Below are 24,489 nucleotides of genomic sequence, written 5' to 3' on the forward strand. Positions count from 1 at the left end.
TCTACATGCTCCCATTTCTGCTATGTCCTGCAGTATACCTCTCAACTCCCTTGTAATTCTCAATGATCAGAAAGGCCTTCTTCTATACTTAGAAAAACCTCTTTCTTTGTAAATTCCACTTATTGGTCCTATTTTTTCCTCTCTGGATCAACACATCATAGCTGAATGTCAGCTTTTCAAATAGTTAACCATGTCCCCACTAAAGATTTTTTTTACAAGTCAATGGTAGTACCAAATCAGAATACAGTAGATCTCTCTCTCTCTCTCTCTCTTTTTTTTTTTTTTGAGACAGAGTCTTACTCTGTTGCCTGGGCAAGTGCCTTGGAGTCAGCCTAGCTCACAGCAACCTCAAATTCCTGGGTTCAAGCGATCCTCCTGCCTCAGCCTCCTGAGTAGCTGGGACTACAGACATGCACCACCTCACACAGCTAATTTTTTCTATTTTTTTTTTTTTGAGACAGTGTCTCGCTCTTTTGCCCTGGCTAGAGTGTTGTGGCATCAGCCTATCTCACAGCAACCTCAGACTCCTAGGTTTAAGCAATCCTTCTGCCTCAGCCTCTCGAGTAGCTGGGACTACAGGCATGTGCCACTATGCCCGGCTAATTTTTTTTCAATGTATATTTTTAGCTGTCCAAATTATTTCTTTCTATTTTTAGTAGAGAAGGGGTCTTGCTCTTGCTCAGGCTGGTCTCGAACTCCTGACCTCGAATGATCCACCCGCCTCGGCCTCCCAGAGTGCTAGGATTACAGGCGTGAGCCACCACGCCTGGCCCCTAATGTTTTCTATTTTTCATAGAGATGGGTCTCGCTCTTGCTCAGGCTGGTCTTGAACTCCTGACCTCAAGCGATCCTCCTGCCTCTGCCTCCCAAAGTGCTAGGATTACAGGCATGAGCCACTGTGCCTGGCCTCTTATTTTTCTTGATCTCTGAGTACTATTAAGGCTGTTCTTCCCAGTCCATGCCTTCTCTTTTCTTTTCTTTCTTTTTTTTTTTTTTTTTTTTGAACAGAGTCTTGCTCTGTTGCCCTGAGCTAGAGTGCTGTGGCGTCAGCCTAGCTCACAGCAACCTCAAAGTCCTGGGCTTAAGCAATCCTTCTGCCTCAGCCTCCTGAGTAGCTGGGACTACAGGCATGTGCCACCATGCCCGGCTAATTTATATTATTTATTTATTTTTTTCAGCTGTCCACATCATTTCTTTCTATTTTTAGTAGAGACGGGGTCTCGATCTTGCTCAGGCTGGTCTCGAACTCCTGACCTAGAATGATCCTCCCTCCTCGGCCTCCCAGAGTGCTAGGATTACAGGCATGAACCACCACGCCTGGCCCAGAACTAATCTTTTCATACCAAACATTCCTTTAAAGAAATCTATATCCTTTTAGCAGCCCAAGTCACAAGTATCTTCTTGACTCTTCCAGGACCACTCTGATCCCTGTGTCTCTGCCTGGGCTTGAACTTTATCCAGCAGGGACTTGCTGACCTGATAATCTGTTCTCGTTCTTGGTTCCCCATTAACTCCAGGTACTCATTTTCACCCAAGCATTATACTACTGGCTCCTAATTTCAGTTAAGCTTCAAACTAGCTGTAAGCCCTTAGCTAGAATTCTGGTATCTCTTGGCTCCTAAATATAGAAGAGTAGGGACCACAATCACTTGCTGAATCCTAATGAGCTGCTGTCCAAAAGTCCCCTGGACCTGTTCCCTTTTCTTCATTCCCCAGCTCTGACCCTCACCAATATGACCAAGCAAGTTCCTTAACCTCTGTAAGCTTGTTTTCTTATCTGTAAAAGAGGGAAATATAACATCCACCTCATAGGTCATTGTTGTAATGATTGTATTAAGTAATATATATATACACATAAAGTGTCAGCACAGGGTCTAGTGCTAAATGTTACCAAATATTTATTATTGTATTGTATGCATAAGTTTAAACAGGCTCTTTTTCAGTGACTCTCTGCTGCCCCCATGGGGATGACTTTTTCCAAGTCATTGGTTATTCTGAAAGCCGTGGCAAAAAACAGCTGTCTCACCAACCTGGACAATTAATTAGAGAATTAACAATTTTTCTTTTGTTGGTTGTTCAATTAAATAAAAATGCTCTTATATTCTAGCCCATTCTTCTCTTTTTCAAATAACATATCAGGAAACTTAAAATTTTTCCAAAAACAAGATACACTGCCTCTACGATGTTCTCCTAATCTGTTAATCTATTAACACTGGCAAGAAAGGAAAGTCATTCAGTCATTTATTTTATAAATATATCTTAAGCATTTACTAATGTCAGGTACTGTGATAGACATATAGGATTAGATACACATGGTGAACAAAACAGACAGGGTCCATGTCTTCATGGAGCTCACCATTTACATGGGTAGACAAACACTTAGGAAATAAATATATAATTCTAAATAGATATAGAGTCTATAAAGGAAAAGAAGAGAATGTTGTGATAGAAAAATGAATGACCAGGGAAAGCCTCTCTTTAAGGAGGTAAGCTGGAAGCTACAACCCAAAAGACATGAAAGAACCAGCCATGTTGTAGAGAATGGGTAGGAATGTCCTAGGCTGAGAAAAGGATACCTGCAAAAGGCCTGGAGGCAAGGAAGAGCTGACAACTTGGGGGAATCAATTACCTGATGAACCATTGCAGGCTTCTGGGGAATCACTGCTTTTTAATCTCATTGTTCATAAATCATTCTTTACTAACTAGTCTGTAAATTTTGTAAGAATTAATAATCTTAGCTTTTTTGGTTTCCAGAGTTCACCATCTAGAATTTTCCTGTTTGAAAATGTGGATATTTGCAATATTGTGAGTTCTCAGATTACTTAAAGGGGACACAAGTTCACTTATATAATATTTCTGATTTCTGGAATACTATGTGTCCAGACCCAGGATCTTGAACTCATTTAAAATGCCAAGAATCCTGTAATTTTAATCATTAATGTACTTAAGCAGAATGGATTTTTCAAAATCTTCATATTATCTCATTTCTTTGTGTTTTCATGCAAGCCTTAGCTACTTACACATGTTTTTACATAATCAAATAATGTAATTATCATTGTGGCAGGTGGTAGCTTGTTTACATAGATAATTCATGAGAATCAACTTAAAAATTATTACCAGCATATTTAATGTACTCATCCTAAGAGTTCCAGTTCAAATGCTAGCCTTATCTGATTCTCTCAGGCATAGTTACTCGGACAGTACTTTGTATACCTCCAGAATAGGAATTTCTTATGTTATGGTAATTGTCTGTATATTAGTTTCTCCTCCCCCAAAACTAAGTCGTTCTATCTTTGTTAACCAAATCCTTTGGCACCCCCAATTCTTGTCCAGATCTTACTAACTAGTAGTTAGAGATGAAGTCACATTAATAGTTAAACTCAAAATCCATAGTTCCAGTGTCCCTATGAGAGATAACAATATCTCAGAGGGTCCTGTGCACACCTCAGCCCATTCAGGGAAGGGGTGGTTGTCTCATATGTGTTCCTGCAGTTCTACTCTGCTTAATTCAGAACCACCAGACTCTCTTTGTATTTTTAGAAACAGGTTCATTACTGATCACTATCTGCCATTTTCGGGCTATCAGTAGTCTCCTGGTCCTGCCTCAAACCCCTCAGATCCCTGCTGCTAATTTCACATTGGCCTAGAGATGGCAGAAAGGCATATCAACTGGTTAAGTATGTGACTTCTAGAGCCAGACTGTGTTTTGGGTTGAATTCCAGGTCTACCTTTTAACTGCTGCATGATAGGGCTTTCTTTCATGGAAACTCACTGCTTCAGTTTCTTCAGATGTAAATAATAGTGAGAGTTCCCACCCAAGGGTTGTTGCCAAATTAAAGGAGCTAATGTTTCTAAAATGGTTAGGACAGTGCCTAGCACGTAAGAAACACTGTATAAATATTAGTTTAATGTTATCATTCTCTTTACCAAATGATTTTAAATGTGAACCCAATTTTCCATAGCATAACAGAGACCAAACTATAATTTACAATGATTCTTTGTTGAAGTCTCCAGGATAATTAAAGACAATAACAAGAGAGAAAAAATTCCAAAACTGGCTACTCATCTACACTGATCCTCTATAGGGTAGCTTCCTCCCTATAAGTAGAGCCAGCATTCCTTTCACCATTCTGGGGTATCTTCCAGCATATTAGAGTCCAGACCAATGCCTTAAATACCAGAGAGAGGAAAAGTTTCTCTTTTTTCTCCCCCTAATCCAAAGTTTTTTTCTCTAATTCAATATTTGTTTCTCCTTCTGTCCCAGGATCTGCCTTTTCCCATGATGACTGACAATGGGACTTTCAGCTACTTTCAAGGGTTCTCCCATGTATGCAATGTACCTAAACTGTACTATCCCACCAAAACAATAGTCTGCCATCAGTGCATTTCCTATAATTGAGCTATTCAATCAATCCTGTCCAATTTTTTTTTTTTGGAGAAAGAGTCTCACTCTTTTGCCCTGGCTAGAGTGCTGTGGCGTCAGCCTAGCTCACAGCAACCTCAAACTCCTGGACTTAAGCAATCCTTCTGCCTCAGCCTCCTGAGTAGCTGGGACTACAGGCATCCACCACCATGCCCGGCTAATTTTTTCTATATATATTTTTAGTTGTCCAGATAATTTCTTTCTATTTTTAGTAGAGACGGGGGTCTCGCTCTTGCTCAGGCTGGTCTCGAACCCCTGACCTCGAGCGATCCTCCTGCCTCGGCCTCCCAGAGTGCTAGGATTACAGGCGTGAGCCACCACGCCCGGCCTCCAACTTCTTTTTATAGCTGTTTTAGGATAATTTCCATGAGGACAGGGACTCTGCCTATCTCATGCACTATTGGATTTCCAATGCCTGGAACAAATTAGGAACTCCATGAACATTTGCTCATGAATGAGTTTTCCTCTGAAAAAAGGTGAGGCTCAGGCCTACATACTATTCCTCAGTCTCCTCAATTTTAATTTCTGATCTCTTATGAGAATTGTTTATTTTATTTTATTTTTCTTGAGACAGAGTCTCACTCTGTTGCCCAGGCTAGAGTGCCATGGCGTCAGTCACCTAGCTCACAGCAACCTCAAACTCCTGGGCTCAAGCAATCCTCCTGCCTCAGCCTCCTGAGTAGCTGGGACTACAGGCATGCGCCACTATGCCTGGCTAATTTTTCTATATATATCTTTAGCTGCCCATATAATTTCTTTCTATTCTTAGTAGAGACAGGATCTCGCTCTTGCTCAGGCTGGTCTCAAACTCCTGAGCTCAAACAATCTGCCTGCCTCGGCCTCCCAGAGTGCTAGGATTACAGGCGTGAGCCACCGCGGCCGGCCTCTTATGAGAATTATTTAAGCAAGAATAAGCTAAGTCCATAATTTAAAAATAAACATTTCTCTGAAAGATATATTCTACAGAGAAGCAACTATACCACCTATAGTAGAGACAGCCCTATGTTCACAATAGAGAAAGCCGTTTGTATAATCATACATACTATGAGCTCTGCTTTACTAAGTGGTTTAATAAAGTGATTTTCCAAAACAATGAAACAAAACAACATGCAGCTTTAAAAAGACAGCTTTTCTGGTGCTTACCTTATGTATTAAGATATTCATTTATTTTAAAAATATTGATTGAACACTTAATCTGTGCCAGGTACTGTTTTCGAAATACAGCATTGAACAAGATAGATACACAATCCCTACCTTCATTGAGCTTCCAGGCTATCAAGACAATTAAACAATAAAATGTGATGAGTGATTATCATAGGGGAAGTATTATCAGGGATAGAGGTCTTCTGCCTGCACTTGAACAAGAGCAGCTCTGAATTTGATCACTTTTGCATTTTAAGACTCCAAGTAAGATTTTATTTGTAAACCTAGCTTCACTGCTACATAAAAGTTTGAAAACTACTGCCCTTTATCTAATTTACCTGACTTTCATCCTGAAAGCCTATTATATGAATGAATGAAGGGACATTGCATATATAGTTAAACCAACTATATAAGCATTATTATCCTCTTTTTATAGGTGAGAAATGCAGTTCACAGAGTTAACCTAACTCTCTAAAGTCTTAAGACAATTAAATTTTAGAGCCTCATTCCAAATCTCTGCTCTCTGTACCACATCACCGTGCCTACACACAAAATGGAATAAATCTCTATTTCCCTTAAGAGAGAAATCTCTACTGAGAAATACAGCAAAGTGGCACCAGTGGCTCATGCCTGTAATCCTAGCACTCTGGGAGGCCAAGGCAGGAGGATCGCTCAAGGTCAGGAGTTCGAGACCAGCCTGAGCAAGAGTGAGACCCTGTCTCTACTAAAAATAGAAAGAAATTATCTGGACAACTAAAAATATACATAGAAAAAATTAGCCAGGCATGGGGGCACATGCCTGTAGTCCCAGCTACTCGGGAGGCTGAGGCAGTAGGATTGCTTAAGCACAGGAGTTTGAGGTTGCTGTGAGCTAGGATGATGTCACAGCACTCTAGCCTGGGCAATAGAGCAAGACTCTGTCTCAAAAAAAAAAAAAGAAAAAAAATACAGCAAGCTTTGGCTTAGTCTTATCCAATGTCCAATATTTTAATAAAATAAATCGATAACATGCCAATAAAAGACAAAAACCACACTATCATCTCAATCAACACAGAAAAAGCATTTGAAAAAAAATTCCAACATCCATTTATGAGAAAAATCCTCAACACACTAGGAATAGAAGAGAACTTCTTCAACCTGATAAAGTGCATTTATGAAAAACCTACATCATACTTAATGGAGAAAGACTGACTGATTTTCCCCCTAAAATGAGAACAAGACAAGGATGTCTGCTTGCAACACTTTTACTCAATACTGTACTGGAAATTTCAGCCAGGGCAATTAGACAAGATATAGCATGCTTATCAAATTTGTAGATGGACCGTAGAATTTAATGATTGCTAGAACCAGATCCAAAATTACTGCCACAGACTACAATGATTCACTGAATAAACAAGATATTTAAATTAAAGCCAAAATTAATGTGCTTAGGTTTTTTTTGTTGTTGTTGTTTTGTTTTTTGGTTTTTTTTTTTTTTTTTTTGAGACAGAGTCTCGCTCTGTTGCCCTGGCTAGAGTGCCATGGCATCAGCCTAGCTCACAGCAACCTCAAACTCCTAGGCTTAAGCAATCCTTCTGCCTCAGCCTCCCAAGTAGCTGGGACTACAGGCATGCACCACCATGCCCAGCTAATTTTTTCTATATATATTTTTAAGCTGTCCAAGTCATTTCTTTATATTTTTAGTAGAGACGGGGGTCTCGCTCTTGCCCAGGCTGGCCTTGAACTCCTGACCTCGAGTGATCCACCCGCCTCAGCCTCCCAGAGTGCTAGGATTACAGGCGTGAGCCACCGCGCCCAGCCAATGTGTTTAGGTTTTAAAGCCAACAGGAAGATACAAAATTTTGCAAAAGGATTACTGGGTACCTACTATAAGGTTTTAAGAATGGAGTGGCCGGCGCCAGAGAAAGAAAGACTAGCAGAGTTAAAAGGGATAAGTAAAGAGGCTTATTGGGGTGCTCCCGGGTGGGGGTAACGGGTCCCAAGAGAGGGGCCCCGGCGAGCCTCATGGTCCCACGAGTGGAACCAGACAAGCCGCCCCGCCCAGAAGTCTGGGTGGGCTTATATACCTTTTTAGGGGTGGGGGATGGGAGTTTCTCTGGAGGGAAGGTTTCGGCGGGAAGAGTGAGGAATTTCTTTGTTTCAGCTTTAGGGCGGGTATGGAGGAGTAGGAGGGGCTTCTTTTTCCATTAGGGAGGGGAGGGGTGCCCGCCACCAGCCTTACACCTACTATGTGCCATCCACTGGGGACAGAGAGACATGATTCTGAAGACTAAACTCTGATCTTTTTCTTTTGCCCAAATTCCTTTCTAAGGGGACCTGGTGAGTCAAGCCTACAAATGATAAAAATCTCACTTAACAGGTTTTGTTAACCTAATATAGTGTGGTTTACTTCCCAACCTGATTCTGGTATAGCATCACAGGAAAGATAGAAGGCCCTTATCTTAACTCAAGCATTCCTTTCAGCTGACTCCTGGTCTTTTAGGCAAAGCTTTACTCTTTCAGCCAACTGTCAACTAAGAATCCCTAAACTTGTAAGCTCCCACTTTGAGATGGCCCACCTTTTTGGGCCAAACCAATGTATGCCTTCCATGTATTGATTTATGACTTTACTGTAATTCCTGTCTCCCTGAAATGTATAAAACCAAACTAACCCAACAACAGCCAGTCCACTTGCTCAAGGCTTCTTGGGCATGGCTCTGGGCCATGGTCCTCAAATTTGGCTGAGAATAAACCTCTTTAAATTATTTTACAGAGTTTGGCTTCTTTTTTGTTGACAATTCCTTCGTAGATGAGTTAGTTCCAGACCAAAAAAATGTTAGGACTTAGTGAATGGCTAGCCTAAAGCAAATCTTCCTGTGCCCTCTAAAGTCTTTTGGCATGTATTAAGAATTGTCTAATTTAATTGTTCAGAGAAGAGACTGCATATTTTTATTTGATTCTGGATGGTTTCTAATAATTATAAGGAGTGAAACACTCTTCTATTGGATAACTGCTACCTCAGCCGAACTATATATAAGCTAAGAAAGCTTTTTCCAAGAGAGAACACACGAATCGCGCGTTTTTGGAAGACACTGCCTTGAAGAGTGCCTAGAACAGCCTGAAATTCTAACAACTCTCCAAGTTTGGGAAGGTGTCTGGAAGAGTTTTCTGCGATTATTTCTCTGAGCATGAACGGAAGTCACTCTTTGAGCCTTCCGCGGGCATTTAAATAATAGGTACCATATTCAGGACAGAGTAATCTTTTTCCATTCTGTTCTTCCTGCTGCACCTACAAGCGGGTGACCTGCTGACAAGAAAATAAAGATAGCATTCAGAGAAGTCTTAAGGGAACCTTACGCCTCATCCTCCCATAGTAAAGATGGCGGCGCCCTGAGTGTAAACTGCCGGCGACACCACTTCCGTGTTTCTCTTGTGCCTTGGTCCAAGATGGCGGACGAAGCCACTCGGCGTGTGGTGTCTGAGATCCCGGTGCTGAAGACTAACGCTGGACCCCGAGATCGGGAGTTGTGGGTGCAGCGACTGAAGGAGGAATATCAATCGCTTATCCGGGTCAGTTGTTTTTCTACGGCCGAATGCACCTCAGAGGTTGCGGGTAATTAAGTGTCCTCAATAATAGGCTCCGTGTGGAAGCCGCTTCCGGTTCTTAAGTTTATCTCCACATTTCATAGAAATGGGTCGTTTGTAGGGCTGGAGGAGTAACGAGGATAGTGGGAAGGGGGCAGAAGAAACTCAGGGTACGAGTACTGTGGGGTCAGACCTTGTGACTAAAAGCGGCAGTTTATTTAGGGATACACCTCCCCAGAAGGCGACGTGTCTCTCCGGTTCCAGGTGTTTGCTCTCCGGGGCCTTAAGTCCCAGTCCGCATTTCTTTGCTCCCTCTTTCACGCTTCCTGAGGTAGGAGGGCACGTTAGGAGTGAAAATTCAAGGAAGTGTTAGTTGCAGAGGGTTGTGGAGCTGGGCTCGTAGTTAGAAATAGGCCATCTTCTCAGCTAATCTCTCTACTATAAAAGACAAGGAAGTTTTTGTCTTTGCATGGTCTCTGTCAGCTTCAAAGACCAGCAGTTCCACGGCATGTATTCATTCACTAAAAAGACACTTACTGTGCATCTAGAACCTAAGGAGGGGATACAAAGCCAAATAACGTGGAGCCTACTAAGGTAGACAAAAACAGATCATTATGATACAGTGTTTAAGTAGAGAGAGAGAGACAGATATATAGAAAGAAATGGCTTGGATGTTTTGAGAGCATAAGGAGAGAGACCATATCCACCTTGGGTTTTGGTCAGGGAAGGCTTCCTGGAAGAGGTAGTGCTTGAACTGAAACTTAAACAGTAAATCTAAGTTAGCCTGATAAAACATAAGAGTAGGAGAAAGACATTCAAGGTAAAAGGGACAGCATGAGCAAGGGCATAGAAGCTAGAAATGGCAGATGTATATGAAGAAACAGAAATAGTGCAGAGTTGTTAAAGCATCAAATGTGAGGCAGGGAGTGGTAGACAAGGCTGGGGAGATAGGTTTGAGCACTTGAATTTTATCTTGGAGGCATTGGTATGCCTTTAAAGGATTTTAAACTGAGGAATAGATTTGGGTTTAGCTCAATCACAGTGGCAGTAGAGAGGAAAATACAATTGAGAGGGATAAGATTGAAGGTAGAAGAGTTTGGAAGCAGTCATTAATCCAAGCAAAAGAAAGATGTTCTAAACTAGGCAGTTGTGGTGAAAATAGAGAAGTAGAATAGAATATTCAGAAAGTGCAATCAGCATGACATCATGGATTGGTGGAGTAAAGGATAGGGAAGGTTAAGGATGAGTCCTAGGTTTTGGGCTTGGGTGGATGCTGACACTGCCACCTGAGATTGAAAATTCAGCAAGAAAAACAGGTCTGAAGGAATATTATAAATTTGAGGTAGAAATGCTGCGTTTGAGGTGCCTGTGAAATGAAGGTAGATATTTCAACATCTGGTTGGATACTGGAGTCTGAAGCTCTGAGGAAAGGTCAGGAATAAAGATAAAGGTTTGGGAATCATCAATATGTGGGTGCTAGTCATATGAGGCTGGAAGGGAGGGTGTCAACCCGGGGTAGGAGTATACCCTGAAATGAGTTGTCAGCTGAGGGCAGACACTATTAAGAGTGAGAAGAGAGCCTTGGGTGATATCTTCAAGTCTTTTGTGTTTGCTAAATTAAGTGGAACATAAGCATTCTATTCTTTGCTCTAGGCAAGCCCCCTACTTACCAGTGTAGCCTTGTCTTCAACTTTGCTTATGTCAGAAAAATCAGGTAAACATACTAACAGAAAGTAACCACACGCTTTTCTTTTGAGGGGCGGGGTACTGCCTTTGGCCTTTGGCCCTAACTCCACCCTCAGAGACTTCATTCTCTGCTTTTAGTATGTGGAGAACAACAAGAATGCGGACAATGATTGGTTCCGATTGGAGTCCAACAAGGAAGGGACTCGGTGAGCAGACCCTCTTGGGAGGTGTGGGATGGGAGTCTATGTGACTTAAGCAATTTGATATCCCAGTGCCCACTACCAGAGCTGCCCTGCCTCATGTTATCTGTCTCTACCCCACAGCTCCAGACTTCCCCAGTTCCCATCCCATGAGTCTCCCAGGCTGCTGGCCTAGGCCAAGATGTCATTTGAATATGAGAAGAATGGGCAAATTGGACTCAGGTTTGGTCTTTGTTACAGGTGGTTTGGAAAATGCTGGTACATCCATGACCTCCTCAAATATGAGTTTGACATCGAGTTTGACGTGAGTGTGATGGAGTGGGAAATAAGAAGGTTAGTAGAAGGGGAGGTATTAGGTGATTGTTAATAAGCTAACCTTTCTTGGAGGGACCAAAGAAAACTTTTAAAATGGGAGGGAAAAGCTGAGGTTTCAAGCAAGCATAAATTACAGTTACTCATCTCCATGTCCAGAATCCTGGTATGTACATGCTGTTGGAGGAGTTCGCTGAATATTTCAGTTCAACCAAGATATATGTATGTCTAATTAGATTAGTTCATTTCTGTCCTGATTTTCTGTTGTATTAAGGCTTTATAATTCCTCCAGATTCCTATCACATATCCTACTACTGCTCCAGAAATTGCAGTCCCTGAACTGGATGGAAAGACAGCAAAGATGTACAGGTAGGACTGAATAGGAGATGGGAAAGAGTCAAAGAAGACCTTAGGGAAGAACTCAGGAGGCAGAAGATGTTCCCAGAGTCTGCTGGCCTACAGGGGCTCCAGGCCTCCCTCTGCCAAGCCTAGACAAAGAACTTAGCTGACCTTGTCCTCAATTCTGATCACTGATAGTCTTCTTGTGCTCCCAAATGGTTGTTACGTTTTGTGGTAAACTTTGCCTGTGAATACCTTCCTCTTGTCCTTCTCATAGGGGTGGCAAAATATGCCTGACTGATCACTTCAAACCTTTGTGGGCCAGGAACGTGCCCAAGTTTGGACTAGCTCATCTCATGGCTCTGGGGGTAAGTTGGTGTATTTGGTGTAAAAGGGGGAGGGGGAGGGGCTTAGGCCCTGAGCAGTACAAGATACTACCTGAGAGTAAACAAGAAATAATAGTGTTGTCCCTTGGGCATGTTCCCCCAGACTCTCTCTCTAGCAGGGAGCTTCTGATGGAACAAAAGGCATTGACTGGATGTTAGTAATTTCACAGGGTCTCCCTTGTGTTGCAGCTGGGTCCATGGCTGGCAGTGGAAATCCCTGATCTGATTCAGAAGGGCGTGATCCAGCACAAAGAGAAATGCAACCAATGAAGGATCAAGCCACTGAGACAGGGCAGAGGGACCTTTGATAGGCTACATTCCTGTTTTCCTGTGCATCTTACTTACCTGCCTCCCTCCACACCCTCCACCCTTGGTTGTTACTAAGTAGCTACAGAAGGCATTGCAGGAAAGAAAAACAATAACAACAAAACCACACAACAGTATTGCTACTGAGTTTCTAAGGCTGCACAGGGAAGAGAAGGACTGGGCCTTGGAAACCAAGAGGCAATTTGTATCCTCTCCCCAGGTGGAACTATGTGAGATCCTGGAGGCATAAGGGGTAACTGAAAGTGAGTGCATAGCCTTTCTGGTTTCTGGAGATAACCCATCAATAAAAGCTGCTTCCTCTGCTAGCCTGTGATTCTCATTGGTGGCTGTTAACAGAGGGTGAGCAGGCTAAAACCTGAGGTACATGAACAGCTATGCTACATTGGTCGGGGGGCGGGGAAATGGATGCTCTAATCAGGAGCTGGGGAATGAAAGAAAATGTGACTGCTCTCCTTGCTGCTGAGATCTGCCTTTGTCCTTCAGTGGGGAGCCATGCTTCACCCTACTGCTTTGGCCTGCAAGGAGCTTGAGGAATGGTTTTGCAGGGCCAGCATTTCCCGCCCTCCAGAGAGCTTCCCATCCCTATGTGAAGTGCTAGATGCTTCTCCACTGGTCTGAAGGCCGGACGGAGGCTTGCAGCTTGCCACACTGGCACACTTGCTGTCTGGGTAGGATCTATTCTGCAAGCCTGAAGCTATACTACGATTGTCAGATCTACATCCCTATGGGCCACAGGATGGAGCGACGGTACTCTATACGTCCGGGACTTGCTTTGGAGCCATGGTTTAAAGATCACTCTGGGCAGGACTGAGAACTAGCGGTCCTAAAGTTGGCTGCGTTTCCATGGTGCTGGCCGCGGCGCCTTGAAGGCGGGCTCACACAAACACTACGGGAGTGGGTGGGAGGAGTTCGAGTGTGGGTGCGCAGGCGCTTTGAGAGACAGTGAAGCCGGTGGCCGGTGGCCGGGCGGGACCAACAAAGATGGCGGCAGCCCCTGCGGCGGGAGCGATCTGGGAAACAGCTGCAGCTAAAGCTGCAGCCAGGCCCGCGGGGGTGCTGCACAGGGGCAGTAGGGGGTGGCCCTGAGCTGGGGCCTGGCCCCCAGCTGGCCTCCCCCGCCGCCTCACCGGGGGACAGGTACGGGCCGGGGCGTTATGGCACGGGGAGGTGGGGGCGCTGAGAGAAGACTGCTCCAGACCCGAGAGGACACTCTCCACAAAGGCAGAGGCGCTGGGGGCCCGGCGGGGCCTGGGAGAACTGGGCTGGAGGGACAGCATCCCCGGACCGCTAGGAATACGCCGTCGGGTCCCGTAGCCAATCAGCGGCTTCGGCCTTTCTGCCCTCGAGGGGGGCGGATCCGGCTACAGCCCTGCTGTGGTGGGAGAAGTGTAGAGATTAGGGGTCAAGGAGTTGTTCGTCCTCCATCCCCGACCGCTGCTCCCTGAGCCCTGACACTATGTCGGAGCTCGGAGGTGGGGGAGGGAATGGATCACAAGTCACCCATTTAGTCTGCTTCATTTGCAGCCCGGAGGGGCCGGGGTGTGAGGATGGAATGCTGTCTTTTGGGATATTATCCTTGCATCCACACTGCCATTTGACCAGAGGTCCTAAGTGACCCAGGGCGCATCCCACTTGACTAGCCAGGTATGGGGGCCCTTGCTATGAGCTTATAAAGGTGGCCGAGATAGGAATTATAACTGGCTTTTCAGTAAAGGTGTATTCTGCAGGGAGGAGGTGGGAGGATATATATAAAGGGTCAAAGGGTTGCTATCATTCATTCATTTGCTCAACAAATATTAAGTAGTTACTTTGTGCCAAACACTATGCTGGGTACTAGGGATACAATGACTGATTTGATAGACCTGGTTCCTGCCCTCAGTGCATGTAAAAGCTAGTATGGTAGCTTAGGTTCCCATCTCCCTCCTTACTGAAATGCTGATACTCTCTTCTCCTCCCAGGTCCAGACTGTGGTGTCCACAATGCCCCAGGCCTCTGAGCACCGCCTGGGCCGGACCCGAGAGCCACCTGTTACTGTCCAGCCCCGAGTGGGATCCAAGCTACCATTTGCTCCCAGGGCCCGCAGCAAGGAGCGCCGCAACCCAGCCCCTGGGCCAAACCCCATGTTACGACCTCTGCCTCCCCGGCCAGGTCCCCCTGATGAACGGCTCAAGAAACTGGAGCTGGGACGGGGACGGACCTCAGGCCCTCGTCCCAGAGGCCCCCTTCGGGCAGATCATGGGGTTCCCCTGCCTGGCTCACCACCCCCAGCTGTGGCTCTGCCTCTCTCATCCCGGAGCAACTTAGCCCGGTCCAAGTCTGTGAGCAGTGGGGACTTGCGTCCAATGGGGATTGCCTTGGGAGGGCACCGTGGCACTGGAGAGCTGGGGGCTGCACTGAGCCGCTTGGCCCTCCGGCCTGAGCCACCCACTTTGAGACGTAGCACTTCTCTCCGCCGCCTTGGGGGCTTTCCTGGACCTCCCACCTTGCTCAGCATACGGACAGAGCCCCCTACTTCCCATGGCTCCTTCCACATGATATCGGCCCGGTCCTCTGAGCCTTTCTACTCTGATGACAAGATGGTGAGGACTTGCCAGGACTTGCCAGGCTTCCATGTCCATGTTCCTGTATGCTTTCTTGCCATCCTATGGCTTTCCTGTCCCCCTCTTCTCCAGGTTCCTTTCTTAAGTTCTCATTACCACAGTTTGGACTCTCTCCTCTCCCTTACTTAAGTACCCTTGAGTCTCCAAGACCCTTTTCTGGATTGTCTGTGACTCTCTAGCATGGTGTGCCCTTTTGTTCTCCAGGGAATTAGCCCAACTATTTAGAATTCTTCTTTGGGTCCCCAGGCCCTTCCTTTCCCTTGCTGCACCTTTTCTCCTAGGACTCTGCCTAGGTCTAATTAATCTCTGGAGCTGAAGAGGGGCGGGGTCAGAATATCTGAGCTAATGTGGTTGCCCATTTCCTGAGCTAAGTGAGCTAGGCTGATTGCAGTTGGAGCCCGCCAGAGAGGGTGCAGGAAGGGGCCACGGGGGCAGGAGGGGGCTTTGGGGGCAGCAGGGTGGCGGTGGGGAGCAGCTGGGCAACCATGCCAGTGCTTGGGGAGTTGCCCCAGGAGCTGCAACGTCGACTAACTGGGCAGAGGAGTAAGTGGGGAACATGTGGGACAGCCATGGCTGAGTCCGTGGTACACTCAGCTGTGATGGGCTTACTGCTTATGACCAGTGAGGTAGGGAGACCAGAATACCCAGTGAGGGGAAGAGGGTACAGTTTTGGGGTGGAGCATGTATGGGGTGGGGGAGGCAGTGGGCAGCATGCTGTTGAAAGGTTAAAGTGCCCATATAAAGAGATATGGGAACTTGCTGATTGTACTGACCTTTCAGGCTCATCACACACTGCTTCTGGGTTCTGGTCATGTTGGCCTCCGAAATCTGGGAAACACGGTGAGAGCCATTCTCCTGTCCTTCTTTTCTAAAAGGAATGTGAAATGGTGCTGGGGGTGGAGAGAACCTGCAGGCTTGGGGAAAGCATGTAGAAAGAGTAGACTGAAGCTCTTCTAAGGCTTCCTGGACACTGGTCTGGAGAGATAAACACCAGTGTCCCTCCTGCTCCTCAGTGCTTCCTGAATGCTGTGCTACAGTGTTTGAGCAGCACTCGGCCTCTTCGGGACTTTTGTCTGAGAAGGGACTTTCGGCAAGAGGTGCCTGGAGGAGGCCGAGCTCAAGAACTCACTGAAGGTGGGCTAACAACTTCTGCTTCCTCCATTCAAGTCCCTTTTTCCCCAACTACCTGGAGGTCCATCTGTCAGTGCTGGTGGCCCCCAACCCTTAACTGTGGCAGTTGTATCCATTTTTCCCAGTGCCTACTTTCCTAGAGGTGGTTTTCTACCTTCTAAGCCACCTCTTGCATACCTCTTCCAGACATTAACCTTTGTTTCCCTTATCCACTCCCACTCCAACAGCCTTTGCAGATGTGATTGGTGCCCTCTGGCACCCTGACTCCTGCGAAGCTGTGAATCCTACTCGATTCCGAGCTGTCTTCCAGAAATATGTTCCCTCCTTCTCTGGATACAGGTGGGAGAGCTGGAGGGTATGGGATATCTCAGGGGTTGGTTCTGGGGGTGGGGCCAAGCAAGGGCCCAGGCAGCATTGTTCGGAGCCTTGAGATGTTCTTCATCCAGGAAGTGGGGACTAATATCCGGGTAGGGGGTAGTGTCTGTGGACAAGGAAGGGTCAGTTACCTATACTCTCTGTCTGGTTGTAGCCAGCAGGATGCCCAAGAGTTCCTGAAGCTCCTTATGGAGCGGCTACACCTTGAAATCAACCGACGAGGCCGCCGGGCTCCACCAATTCTTGCCAATGGCCCAGCTCCTGCTCCACCTCGCCGAGGAGGGGCTCTGCTAGAAGAACCTGAGTTAAGGTAAGGGTTGCTCCCCCTACCTCCTCTCCCAAGTAGTGTATCTGCAGGATTTATACTTCACAGAACTGAACTAGTTAAGATTGAGGATATAGGGTCCAGGGAAACCCTTTAGTGTAGAAAATGGTTTGAAAAGCAGTGTGGAAGAAGAAGGAAGGAAAGGAGGAGGAGGAGGAGGGAGGCTAAGGGGAGCAGATGGAGGAAGAATTTGACGGTACAAAGATTCCCCAGAATCCTCGTGCTCCATATTCTACGGATGTCACCAAATTGAGGGAAGAGGGGATAATCGATTCACAGGTGGAGGAAGACAGCATGTTCTTCCCTTGTGTGTATTCCTTTCTTTTCCTCTCACCTTGTATTTCCCCAGAAAGTTCCCTAAAGCATTATTCTTTTGACTTTTCATTGAAATTTAGGGAAAGAGCTATGGTGTGGGTGGGGTACAGGGCTCTATGGATCATTTCAGTGGGTGTTGGGGGTGCCCAGTGTTCCTGCTGTCTCATGGGTGCTCCCCACTTCCCCTGATCTGTGGTAGTGATGATGACCGAGCCAACCTAATGTGGAAGCGTTACCTGGAGCGAGAGGACAGCAAGATTGTGGGTATGGAATGGAGCAAAGCAATGAAGGAAAATTAGTGCATGTGGGGGGGTACAGGCTTGGGAGAAAAATATTGATACTATCAAGGGGTGTGGGAAGAGGACCAAATGATAAAAATGTGAAATAGTATGAAGTTTGTTGGGATTGTTGGTAGTGGGACAGGAAGGATCAGGCAAACGGGTGGAAAGAGATGGAAATCCAAGAAATCATCTCAGCCATCGAACAATGACTTTTTTCTCCTGCTCTTTTGCTTCTGTCTAGACCTGTTTGTGGGCCAGTTGAAAAGTTGTCTCAAGTGCCAGGCCTGTGGGTATCGCTCCACGACCTTCGAGGTTTTTTGTGACCTGTCCCTGCCCATCCCCAAGGTGGGATTCCAGAGTATTCCAGGGGTGGATGGGACACAGGTTCTGTGACCCAACCCTACCCACCCCCAGAGTGTGGGAGGGAAACCTGTGGGTCTGGAGCAGAATTGAAGCCTAAATTGATTGAGAAGAGTTGGAAAAGGAAATTTTGAACATACTGACCCTTCTTTTCTCTTTCCCCCCAGAAAGGATTTGCTGGGGGCAAGGTTTCTCTGCGGGATTGTTTCAGCCTTTTCACCAAGGAAGAAGAGCTAGAGTCGGAGAATGCCCCAGTATGTGGGGGTTCACAAGGGATATAGTAAGGGTGGGAAAGCTGGGGGAACCCCATATGGATAAAAGGTGTTGCATGATGCCTTCGGATGGGGAATAATATTTATACGTCTGGGTTTGTGTTGGAGTCTCAGATATGTCCTAGTACTCCTAGGGCAAAGGGGAGTGGCCCAAAGGGTACAGAAATAATGGCGAGAATACTATCTAATAAATTTGTCTGTGGGTCAGAATGTCAGAAAAGTCCATTGCAGTGAGGAGCACATTAACCTAACACTATTTGGCATTTATTCAGGTGTGTGATCGATGTCGGCAGAAAACACGAAGTACCAAAAAGTTGACAGTACAAAGATTCCCCCGAATCCTCGTGCTCCATATCCTAATCCTCAAATTCTTACCTCTCTTAGGATACCTCCCATAAATTCTCTTTCCTCACTTTCCATGTTTGCAAAAGCTGGCCACTTGAAAATTGAATTTTCCTTAGGAAAAGTCTGCCACCCCACCTTTCCCCACACTGCTCCCAGTGTGTGTTGAGGGAGGGGAGAGGACAGCCTTCAGGACTGAAGTCTCCCTCAGAGGCCCTCTGCCTCCCAAATGCTCCTTAACCAGGGCTTAGATCTGAATCGCTTTTCCGCCTCCCGAGGCTCCATCAAGAAAAGTTCAGTAGGTGTAGACTTCCCACTGCAGCGACTAAGCCTAGGGGACTTTGCCAGTGACAAAGCCGGTAAGTCTGGTGGGGAAGGTCCGAAGGAGCTCTGGGATGGGGGCGGGGCTGTCGGGTGGGGGGTGCACAGCTCTAATTGTAGAACCTAATCATCTCTAACCTCACAGGAAGCCCTGTATACCAGCTGTATGCCCTTTGCAACCACTCTGGCAGTGTCCACTATGGCCACTACACAGCCCTGTGCCGGTGCCAGACTGGCTGGCATGTCTACAATGACTCTCGGTGAGAACAGCCTTCTATTCAACTCCTGCCCCATTCCTACCACAGCCCTTCCCTTCTATGAAGCCCCAGGAGAGCAGAGTGTCAGGCATAAGGAGAGGTGGAGGCTCTCCTGATCTCTTCCTGGATGCTCTGAGGTTGAGTCTTGTGGGGAGGAGGGAATACACAGGAATGACCACAACCCTTTCCCCATCTCCCTTTTTCCTAGTGTCTCCCCTGTCAGTGAAAACCAGGTGGCATCCAGTGAGGGCTACGTGCTGTTCTACCAACTGATGCAGGAACCACCCCGGTGCCTGTGACACCCCCTTTAAGCCCTAGCACCTGTGAAACCCTTTCAACACCCTTAATCCCAAGGCTCCCCATTTACCTCAGAGACGTCTATTTTTGTGTCTTTTTAATCGGGGAGGGGGGTGGTTGTAGCTCCCATTATTTTTTTTATTAAAAAGTACCCTTCCACCTGGAAGCTCCCTTGTCTCTCAGTCTCATGTACAGAGCTCACCAGGCCCCTGCCCATGTACAGCTCCAGACCCTCTGCAATCTCACTTTTTGTGAATAAATTTATTAAGAAAAAGTGATGTGCTTATTTGTATTTGTATTTGTGCTTGGGGGTGATGACATAGACCTGGGCTGAACTGGAGTCTCTCTGGGACCCAGTTTCCTCTCTGAACAGGTGGGGGCGCTCTTAAAGCCAGGGGAAAGGTGCTGGATCCGGACACGTGTGCCCAAACAGTGAAAGTTTAGTGTTGGGAGGAAAGAGAGGAAGGCAAATTTGAGACTTGAGTTCAGGCACTGGGGCGACGGGGTTTTGCCGACGATGGGGGCTGCCCCTCGAGGGCAAGACATCCAAGAACCCCTGTTGACAAACACTGGATACGTTGCCGGGCGGCCCTAGCTCCCGTAGGCCCTGTCTGTTGCTAACCAAGGAGCTGTTTATGGAGCCGCTTCCCAGCGGACCGGCCTCCAGTGTCACTATCTACTCTCCCTACAACCAAAGCTCCTGGGGCCCTCCCTCCAGGGTTCTCACCCTTGCTGGGCCTGGGAAGCTTGAGCTGGGGAATGCTAACTCCAGGATTAAGCCCTCGCCGCCTAGGCCCTGGGGAAGGCAGTGCCACCTACGACCGCTTACTCCAACTTGGCACTGAAGCGGTTAACCTCCAGCCCCACAGAGCAACCTCTTACCGCTGCCTTCCCTCCGCCTGGCAGTCACTGCCCCTGCCAGTTCAGTGTTTTCATTGGTGAACGTGATCCGGGGCCTTCCACGACCCACCAATCCAGAAGCAGGAAAGATAGGGTCATGCGCGTGCCGCGAGAATAGAATGGACGGACAGTCGGAGAGACCAAAAGGGTTGGGGGCAGGAGAAGCGGGTTTGAACAGCTTGTTGGCCTAGTGAGGAGTGGGGAGGCAAAGCGCCTCAGAATTCCCGCAGCCAGCCTGCCGCCTGAGCCCTGCGGGGGCAGATAGCGCGGGTGTGGCCCTTATCTGCACCCAGCGAAGCGCCTGTGGAGTAAGGTCTTAGGACCAAGACCTCCTCTTTCTTCCTCACTTTCTCTCATTTCTCCCTACCTCTCGTGGGTGAGTCCTCGTCCCTGGGCAGGGACCTCACTGTTCCACTAGTCCATCTACGCGCACTGCCTTAGTTTCCTCTAAAGCAGTGAGTAGCTGGGCGTGGAACACAGGGCCAGCGGGGCTTCTGGAGCGCAGGGTGTCCCCCGGTCTGCCTGTCCATATCGTCCCCTTTCCCCCACATTTCCCAATGAGCCGGACCGTGGTCGTGCTGGGCGGAGGCATCAGCGGCTTGGCTGCCAGTTACCACCTGAGCAGGGCCCCTTATCCCCCTAAGGTGAGTGCCCCACCCGTGCTGGAGGGGGTCTCATTTAATATTCTTCTCCCATTTCCATCGAGAGCTGGATGGATCCTGGGCCCCCAAATGCGCCGCCCCTTCTTCCTCTGACCTCTCGCCCGCGGCTACAGATGGTGCTGCACTGTCTCCCTTTTGTCGCCAGGTGGTCCTGGTGGAGGGCAGCGAGCGTCTGGGAGGCTGGATTCGCTCAGTCCGAGGGCGTGATGGTGCTATTTTTGAACTTGGACCTCGTGGAATTAGACCCGCAGGAGCCTTGGGAGCCCGAACTTTGCTCATGGTGAGAGCCTTGTGGAATGTCTAAGAGAGGTGTGGAGGGGGGCTTTCACTACGGGATAGAGTTAAGGGGAGGAAGTATATTTTGGTGGGACAGACCTTTCCTTAGTTTCTCCTCTTCCTGAGGGCTCGTGGAGAGTAGGTTTCTGAACTTGGCTTGGACTCAGAAGTGTTGCCCGTCCGGGGAGACCATCCAGCAGCCCAGAACAGGTTCCTGTATGTAGGCGGTGTTCTGCATGCCCTACCCACTGGCCTCAGGTAACACCATCACCTCCTTACTGCACATGTTTCTACTTTCCCCTCATCCTCACATCTTTTCCATCTTTTTACCCCCGTGAGCCCTCTCAGCAAAAGGGGCCAAATGAATGGAAATGACCCCCTGGAGCTGGAGAGGTAAATCAGGAAATCTCTCCTCACTATGCCTTCCTCCACGCAGGGGACTCCTCCGCCCTTCACCCCCCTTCTCCAAACCTCTGTTTTGGGCTGGGCTGAGGGATCTGACCAAGCCCCGGGGCAAAGAGCCTGATGAGACTGTGCACAGTTTTGCCCAGCGCCGCCTTGGACCTGAGGTGACACTGCTCAAAGGCCCCAAACATCCTCCTAAACCAGCTGCAGAGCCCTCTACTTAAACCTACCACCTAGGGGCTCTTCTGTATCATTTTGGGGATGCCCTTCTCTTCATGCCTCCCCCATAATTCCCAAAACTCCGTGTTGGGGGTGAATGCCTTCGCCTCCTTCTCATCTTTCTGTTATAGTGCGAATGCCCCAAACCCAAACCCTACCCCACCCCATTCCCTGTCAAGCAGGGGCAGCAGAAATCAGTCAGTGCAGCTTACTCCTTGGCCTCTCAGTCCCTGTCTCACCCTTAAGGTGGCGTCTCTAGCCATGGACAGTCTCTGCCGTGGAGTGTTTGCAGGCAACAGCCGTGAGCTCAGCATCAGGTCCTGTTTTCCCAGTCTCTTTCAAGCTGAGCAAACCCATCGTTCCATATTACTGGGGCTGCTGCTGGGAGCAGGTGAGGAGGGGATTGGTTCAAAGGTGAAGATCTTAAGGATAGCCAAAGTGAGGGACTTGGGGCAAGGGGTGCTTTCTCTCTCTCTCTCTCTCTCTCTCTCTCTCTCTCTCTTTTTTGAGACATGGTCTTGCTCTGTCACCCTGGGTAGAATGCAGTGGCATCATCATAGCTCACTGCAACCTCAAACTCCTGGGCTCAAGTGATCATCCTGCCTCAGCCTCCCAGTAGCTGGGACTACAGGCCCACAGCACCACACACAGCTAATTTTCTCTGTTTTTACTAGAGACGGGGTCTCACTCTTGCTCAGGTTGGTCTCGAACTCCTGAGCTCTAGTGATCCTCTTGCCTCAGCCTCCCAGAGTGTTGGGGGCCTAAGGGGTGCTATTTTGATGATGATTCTTTGCTTTCTCTGCAGGGCAGAGTCCACAGCTAGACTCAGCACTCATTCGCCAGGCCCGGGCTGAGCGCTGGAGCCAGTGGTCACTCCGTGGAGGTCTAGAAATGTTACCCCAGGCCCTTGAAACTCACCTGACTAGTAGGGGGGTCAGTGTTCTCAAAGGCCATCCAGTCTCTGGGCTCAGCCTCCAGGCAGAAGGGCGCTGGAAGGTAGGAGAGTTCCCTGGAGTATAATGAACCTGTCATTGTTTCTGTATTTGTCTAAGTGGCTTAACCAGGACAGGGCTGATAGGACTGGAGTTACTCATTGTTTTCCTGTTACAGAAGCTATTTAGACATGGGCTACCCCAGGATCCTAGGCCCTATTTGTGGACCTTCTACAGAGATCCCTTTGATACAAATCTGTGGATAGAAGTAGTGCTTATAAGTGGTGCAGGGATAGGGGAAAGAACTACCCAGCTTCACTGAACATTTCAGATCAGCCACACTGGCTTCTGTCTGACCTACTTCCTAGAGTATATAGAAGAGTGATTTTTGTGCAGTCTACATAATCACCCAGTCTCTCCTGCCACTTGGGTGCCTGGGAAACTGAGACTGAAGCAGCAAGTCTCACTTCATCCATAAAATTCTCATTATCTGTGTCTCTCATGTTTTCATTCTCTCAGGTATCTCTAGGGGACAGCAGTCTGGAGGCTGACCACATTATTAGTGCCATTCCAGCTTCAGGTAATGGAGTAGCCACCTTCCCCAACCAGTGTGTGGCAATAATAATACCTCTTTGGGCCAGGAGGACCACATTATACCCCTGAACTGGTCAATCCCTACAGGAGTCTAATCAAAAAGAAGATTAATAAAATTGTAGTGTGAATGCCTCCTGCATCAGGCCTCTGCCTGATCTCTTCCAGTGCTCAGCAAGCTGCTCCCTACTGAGGCTGCTCCTCTGGCTTGTGCCCTGCGTACTATCACTGCTGTGTCTGTAGCTGTGGTGAATCTGCAGTACCGAGGAGCTCGTCTGCCTGTCCAGGTATGATACAGAGGGGAAGGGGAGACATGGGCTTAGCTGGAGCCCTTCCCTCCTTACCTGTGGATTTCCTTCTCCCCAGGGATTTGGACATTTGGTGCCATCCTCAGAAGACCCAGGCATCCTGGGAATCGTGTATGACTCAGTTGCTTTCCCTGAACAGGATGGGAGCTCCCCTGACCTCAGAGTGACTGTGAGAGGAGGAAACAACTCAGTGGGGTTTTCAAAGGGCTCCTCTGTGCCCCAGTATAGGCAAAGCCAAGACTGGTTGGTGTTATATTCCCTCCCTAGGTGATGATGGGAGGTTCCTGGTTACAGACACTGGAGGCCAGTGGCTGTGTCTTATCTCAGGAGCTGTTCCAACAGCAGGCACAGGAAGCAGCTGCCACACAATTAGGACTGAAAGAGCCACCAAGTTACTGCTTGGTCCATCTACACAAGGTAAGTTGGGGTAAACTCCCCTCAGCTCTTCATTGAAAGCCTTGAAGGCAAGGACTGGTATATTTGTCATTGTATGTCAGCCAAGGCCTGGGACATCAATAATAAACTTTTCCTTGCATTCTCTCCTTTCTCCCCAGAACTGCATCCCCCAATATACACTAGGCCACTGGCAAACACTGGGTAAGTTGGGAAAGCAGCTGGGTAGAGGAAGGTCAACTCCCAGCTGTAACTGTCTTTTCATCTTTTCCTTCCAGAGTCAGCTAGGCAGTTCCTGACTGCTCAAAGGTTGCCCCTAACTCTGGCTGGAGCCTCCTATGAGGGGGTTGCTGTTAACGACTGTATAGAGAGTGGGCGCCAGGCAGCAGTCAGTGTACTGGGCACAGAACGTCACAGCTGATCTCCAACTCTCAATCTTGAAAATAAAAATTACTGGAGCTTGCCTTGGTCTGGCTGTTCTGTCACCTATGGGCATAAGAGTGGAGGGGAGTAAAGAGAGACCAAGTGTGCCTGGGATGCAGAAAGC

At 47.7% G+C, this 24,489-nt stretch overlaps 3 protein-coding genes across 9 annotated transcripts; all 3 read left to right on the top strand.

Annotated features, from left to right (window-relative positions):
• Positions 1-8,678: 8,678 nt before the first annotated feature.
• On the top strand, positions 8,679-12,685 carry UFC1 (ubiquitin-fold modifier conjugating enzyme 1). Its single transcript, XM_045547168.1, has 6 exons — positions 8,679-9,115; positions 10,955-11,022; positions 11,257-11,320; positions 11,621-11,697; positions 11,945-12,035; positions 12,243-12,685. The coding sequence occupies exons 1-6, from the start codon at positions 8,993-8,995 to the stop codon at positions 12,321-12,323; spliced, it is 504 nt and encodes a 167-aa protein (XP_045403124.1). The 5' UTR covers positions 8,679-8,992; the 3' UTR covers positions 12,324-12,685.
• A 630-nt stretch (positions 12,686-13,315) lies between these two features.
• USP21 (ubiquitin specific peptidase 21) lies at positions 13,316-19,534 on the top strand. 2 transcript variants are annotated; one of them, XM_045547151.1, is made up of 14 exons: positions 13,316-13,517; positions 13,905-14,024; positions 14,339-14,959; positions 15,761-15,820; positions 15,994-16,114; positions 16,339-16,450; positions 16,641-16,796; positions 17,326-17,390; positions 17,649-17,752; positions 17,935-18,021; positions 18,312-18,390; positions 18,633-18,740; positions 18,848-18,962; positions 19,168-19,534. In XM_045547151.1, the coding sequence occupies exons 3-14, from the start codon at positions 14,360-14,362 to the stop codon at positions 19,256-19,258; spliced, it is 1,698 nt and encodes a 565-aa protein (XP_045403107.1). In that variant the 5' UTR covers positions 13,316-13,517; positions 13,905-14,024; positions 14,339-14,359; the 3' UTR covers positions 19,259-19,534. The 2 variants fall into 2 exon arrangements, with proteins under 2 accessions (XP_045403107.1, XP_045403108.1); XM_045547152.1 differs by lacking the exon at positions 13,905-14,024.
• A 729-nt stretch (positions 19,535-20,263) lies between these two features.
• On the top strand, positions 20,264-24,405 carry PPOX (protoporphyrinogen oxidase). 6 transcript variants are annotated; one of them, XM_045547154.1, is made up of 13 exons: positions 20,268-20,532; positions 20,719-20,800; positions 20,964-21,098; positions 21,237-21,352; positions 21,531-21,663; positions 21,965-22,109; positions 22,524-22,714; positions 23,170-23,230; positions 23,410-23,528; positions 23,608-23,718; positions 23,817-23,966; positions 24,104-24,146; positions 24,221-24,405. In XM_045547154.1, exons 3-13 carry the CDS (start codon positions 21,096-21,098, stop codon positions 24,361-24,363), a joined length of 1,215 nt encoding a protein of 404 aa, XP_045403110.1. In that variant the 5' UTR covers positions 20,268-20,532; positions 20,719-20,800; positions 20,964-21,095; the 3' UTR covers positions 24,364-24,405. The 6 variants fall into 6 exon arrangements, with proteins under 6 accessions (XP_045403109.1, XP_045403110.1, XP_045403112.1 ...); XM_045547153.1 differs by having other exon boundaries at positions 20,264-20,800; XM_045547156.1 differs by lacking the exon at positions 20,719-20,800 and having other exon boundaries at positions 21,221-21,352.
• The last annotated feature ends 84 nt before the right edge of the window (positions 24,406-24,489 follow it).

Source organism: Lemur catta, chromosome 3, assembly GCF_020740605.2.
Source record: "Lemur catta isolate mLemCat1 chromosome 3, mLemCat1.pri, whole genome shotgun sequence".
Taxonomy (NCBI): Eukaryota; Metazoa; Chordata; class Mammalia; order Primates; family Lemuridae; genus Lemur; species Lemur catta.

What these genes read in the sequence shown, in the direction of transcription:
- PPOX (XM_045547153.1), top strand. Translation starts at nt 20,714, where the DNA reads ATGAGCCGGACCGTGGTCGTGCTGGGCGGAGGCATCAGCGGCTTGGCT. An exon ending in TAGTGCCATTCCAGCTTCAG is followed by an intron (nt 23,231 to 23,409) that starts GTAATGGAGTAG and finishes GATCTCTTCCAG; the next exon opens with TGCTCAGCAAGCTGCTCCCT. An exon ending in CCCCTGACCTCAGAGTGACT is followed by an intron (nt 23,719 to 23,816) that starts GTGAGAGGAGGA and finishes TTCCCTCCCTAG; the next exon opens with GTGATGATGGGAGGTTCCTG.
- USP21 (XM_045547151.1), top strand. Translation starts at nt 14,360, where the DNA reads ATGCCCCAGGCCTCTGAGCACCGCCTGGGCCGGACCCGAGAGCCACCT. An exon ending in AGAGGACAGCAAGATTGTGG is followed by an intron (nt 17,391 to 17,648) that starts GTATGGAATGGA and finishes GCTTCTGTCTAG; the next exon opens with ACCTGTTTGTGGGCCAGTTG. An exon ending in CATGTCTACAATGACTCTCG is followed by an intron (nt 18,963 to 19,167) that starts GTGAGAACAGCC and finishes CCTTTTTCCTAG; the next exon opens with TGTCTCCCCTGTCAGTGAAA.
- UFC1 (XM_045547168.1), top strand. Translation starts at nt 8,993, where the DNA reads ATGGCGGACGAAGCCACTCGGCGTGTGGTGTCTGAGATCCCGGTGCTG. An exon ending in AGTTTGACATCGAGTTTGAC is followed by an intron (nt 11,321 to 11,620) that starts GTGAGTGTGATG and finishes TAATTCCTCCAG; the next exon opens with ATTCCTATCACATATCCTAC. An exon ending in CTCATCTCATGGCTCTGGGG is followed by an intron (nt 12,036 to 12,242) that starts GTAAGTTGGTGT and finishes CTTGTGTTGCAG; the next exon opens with CTGGGTCCATGGCTGGCAGT.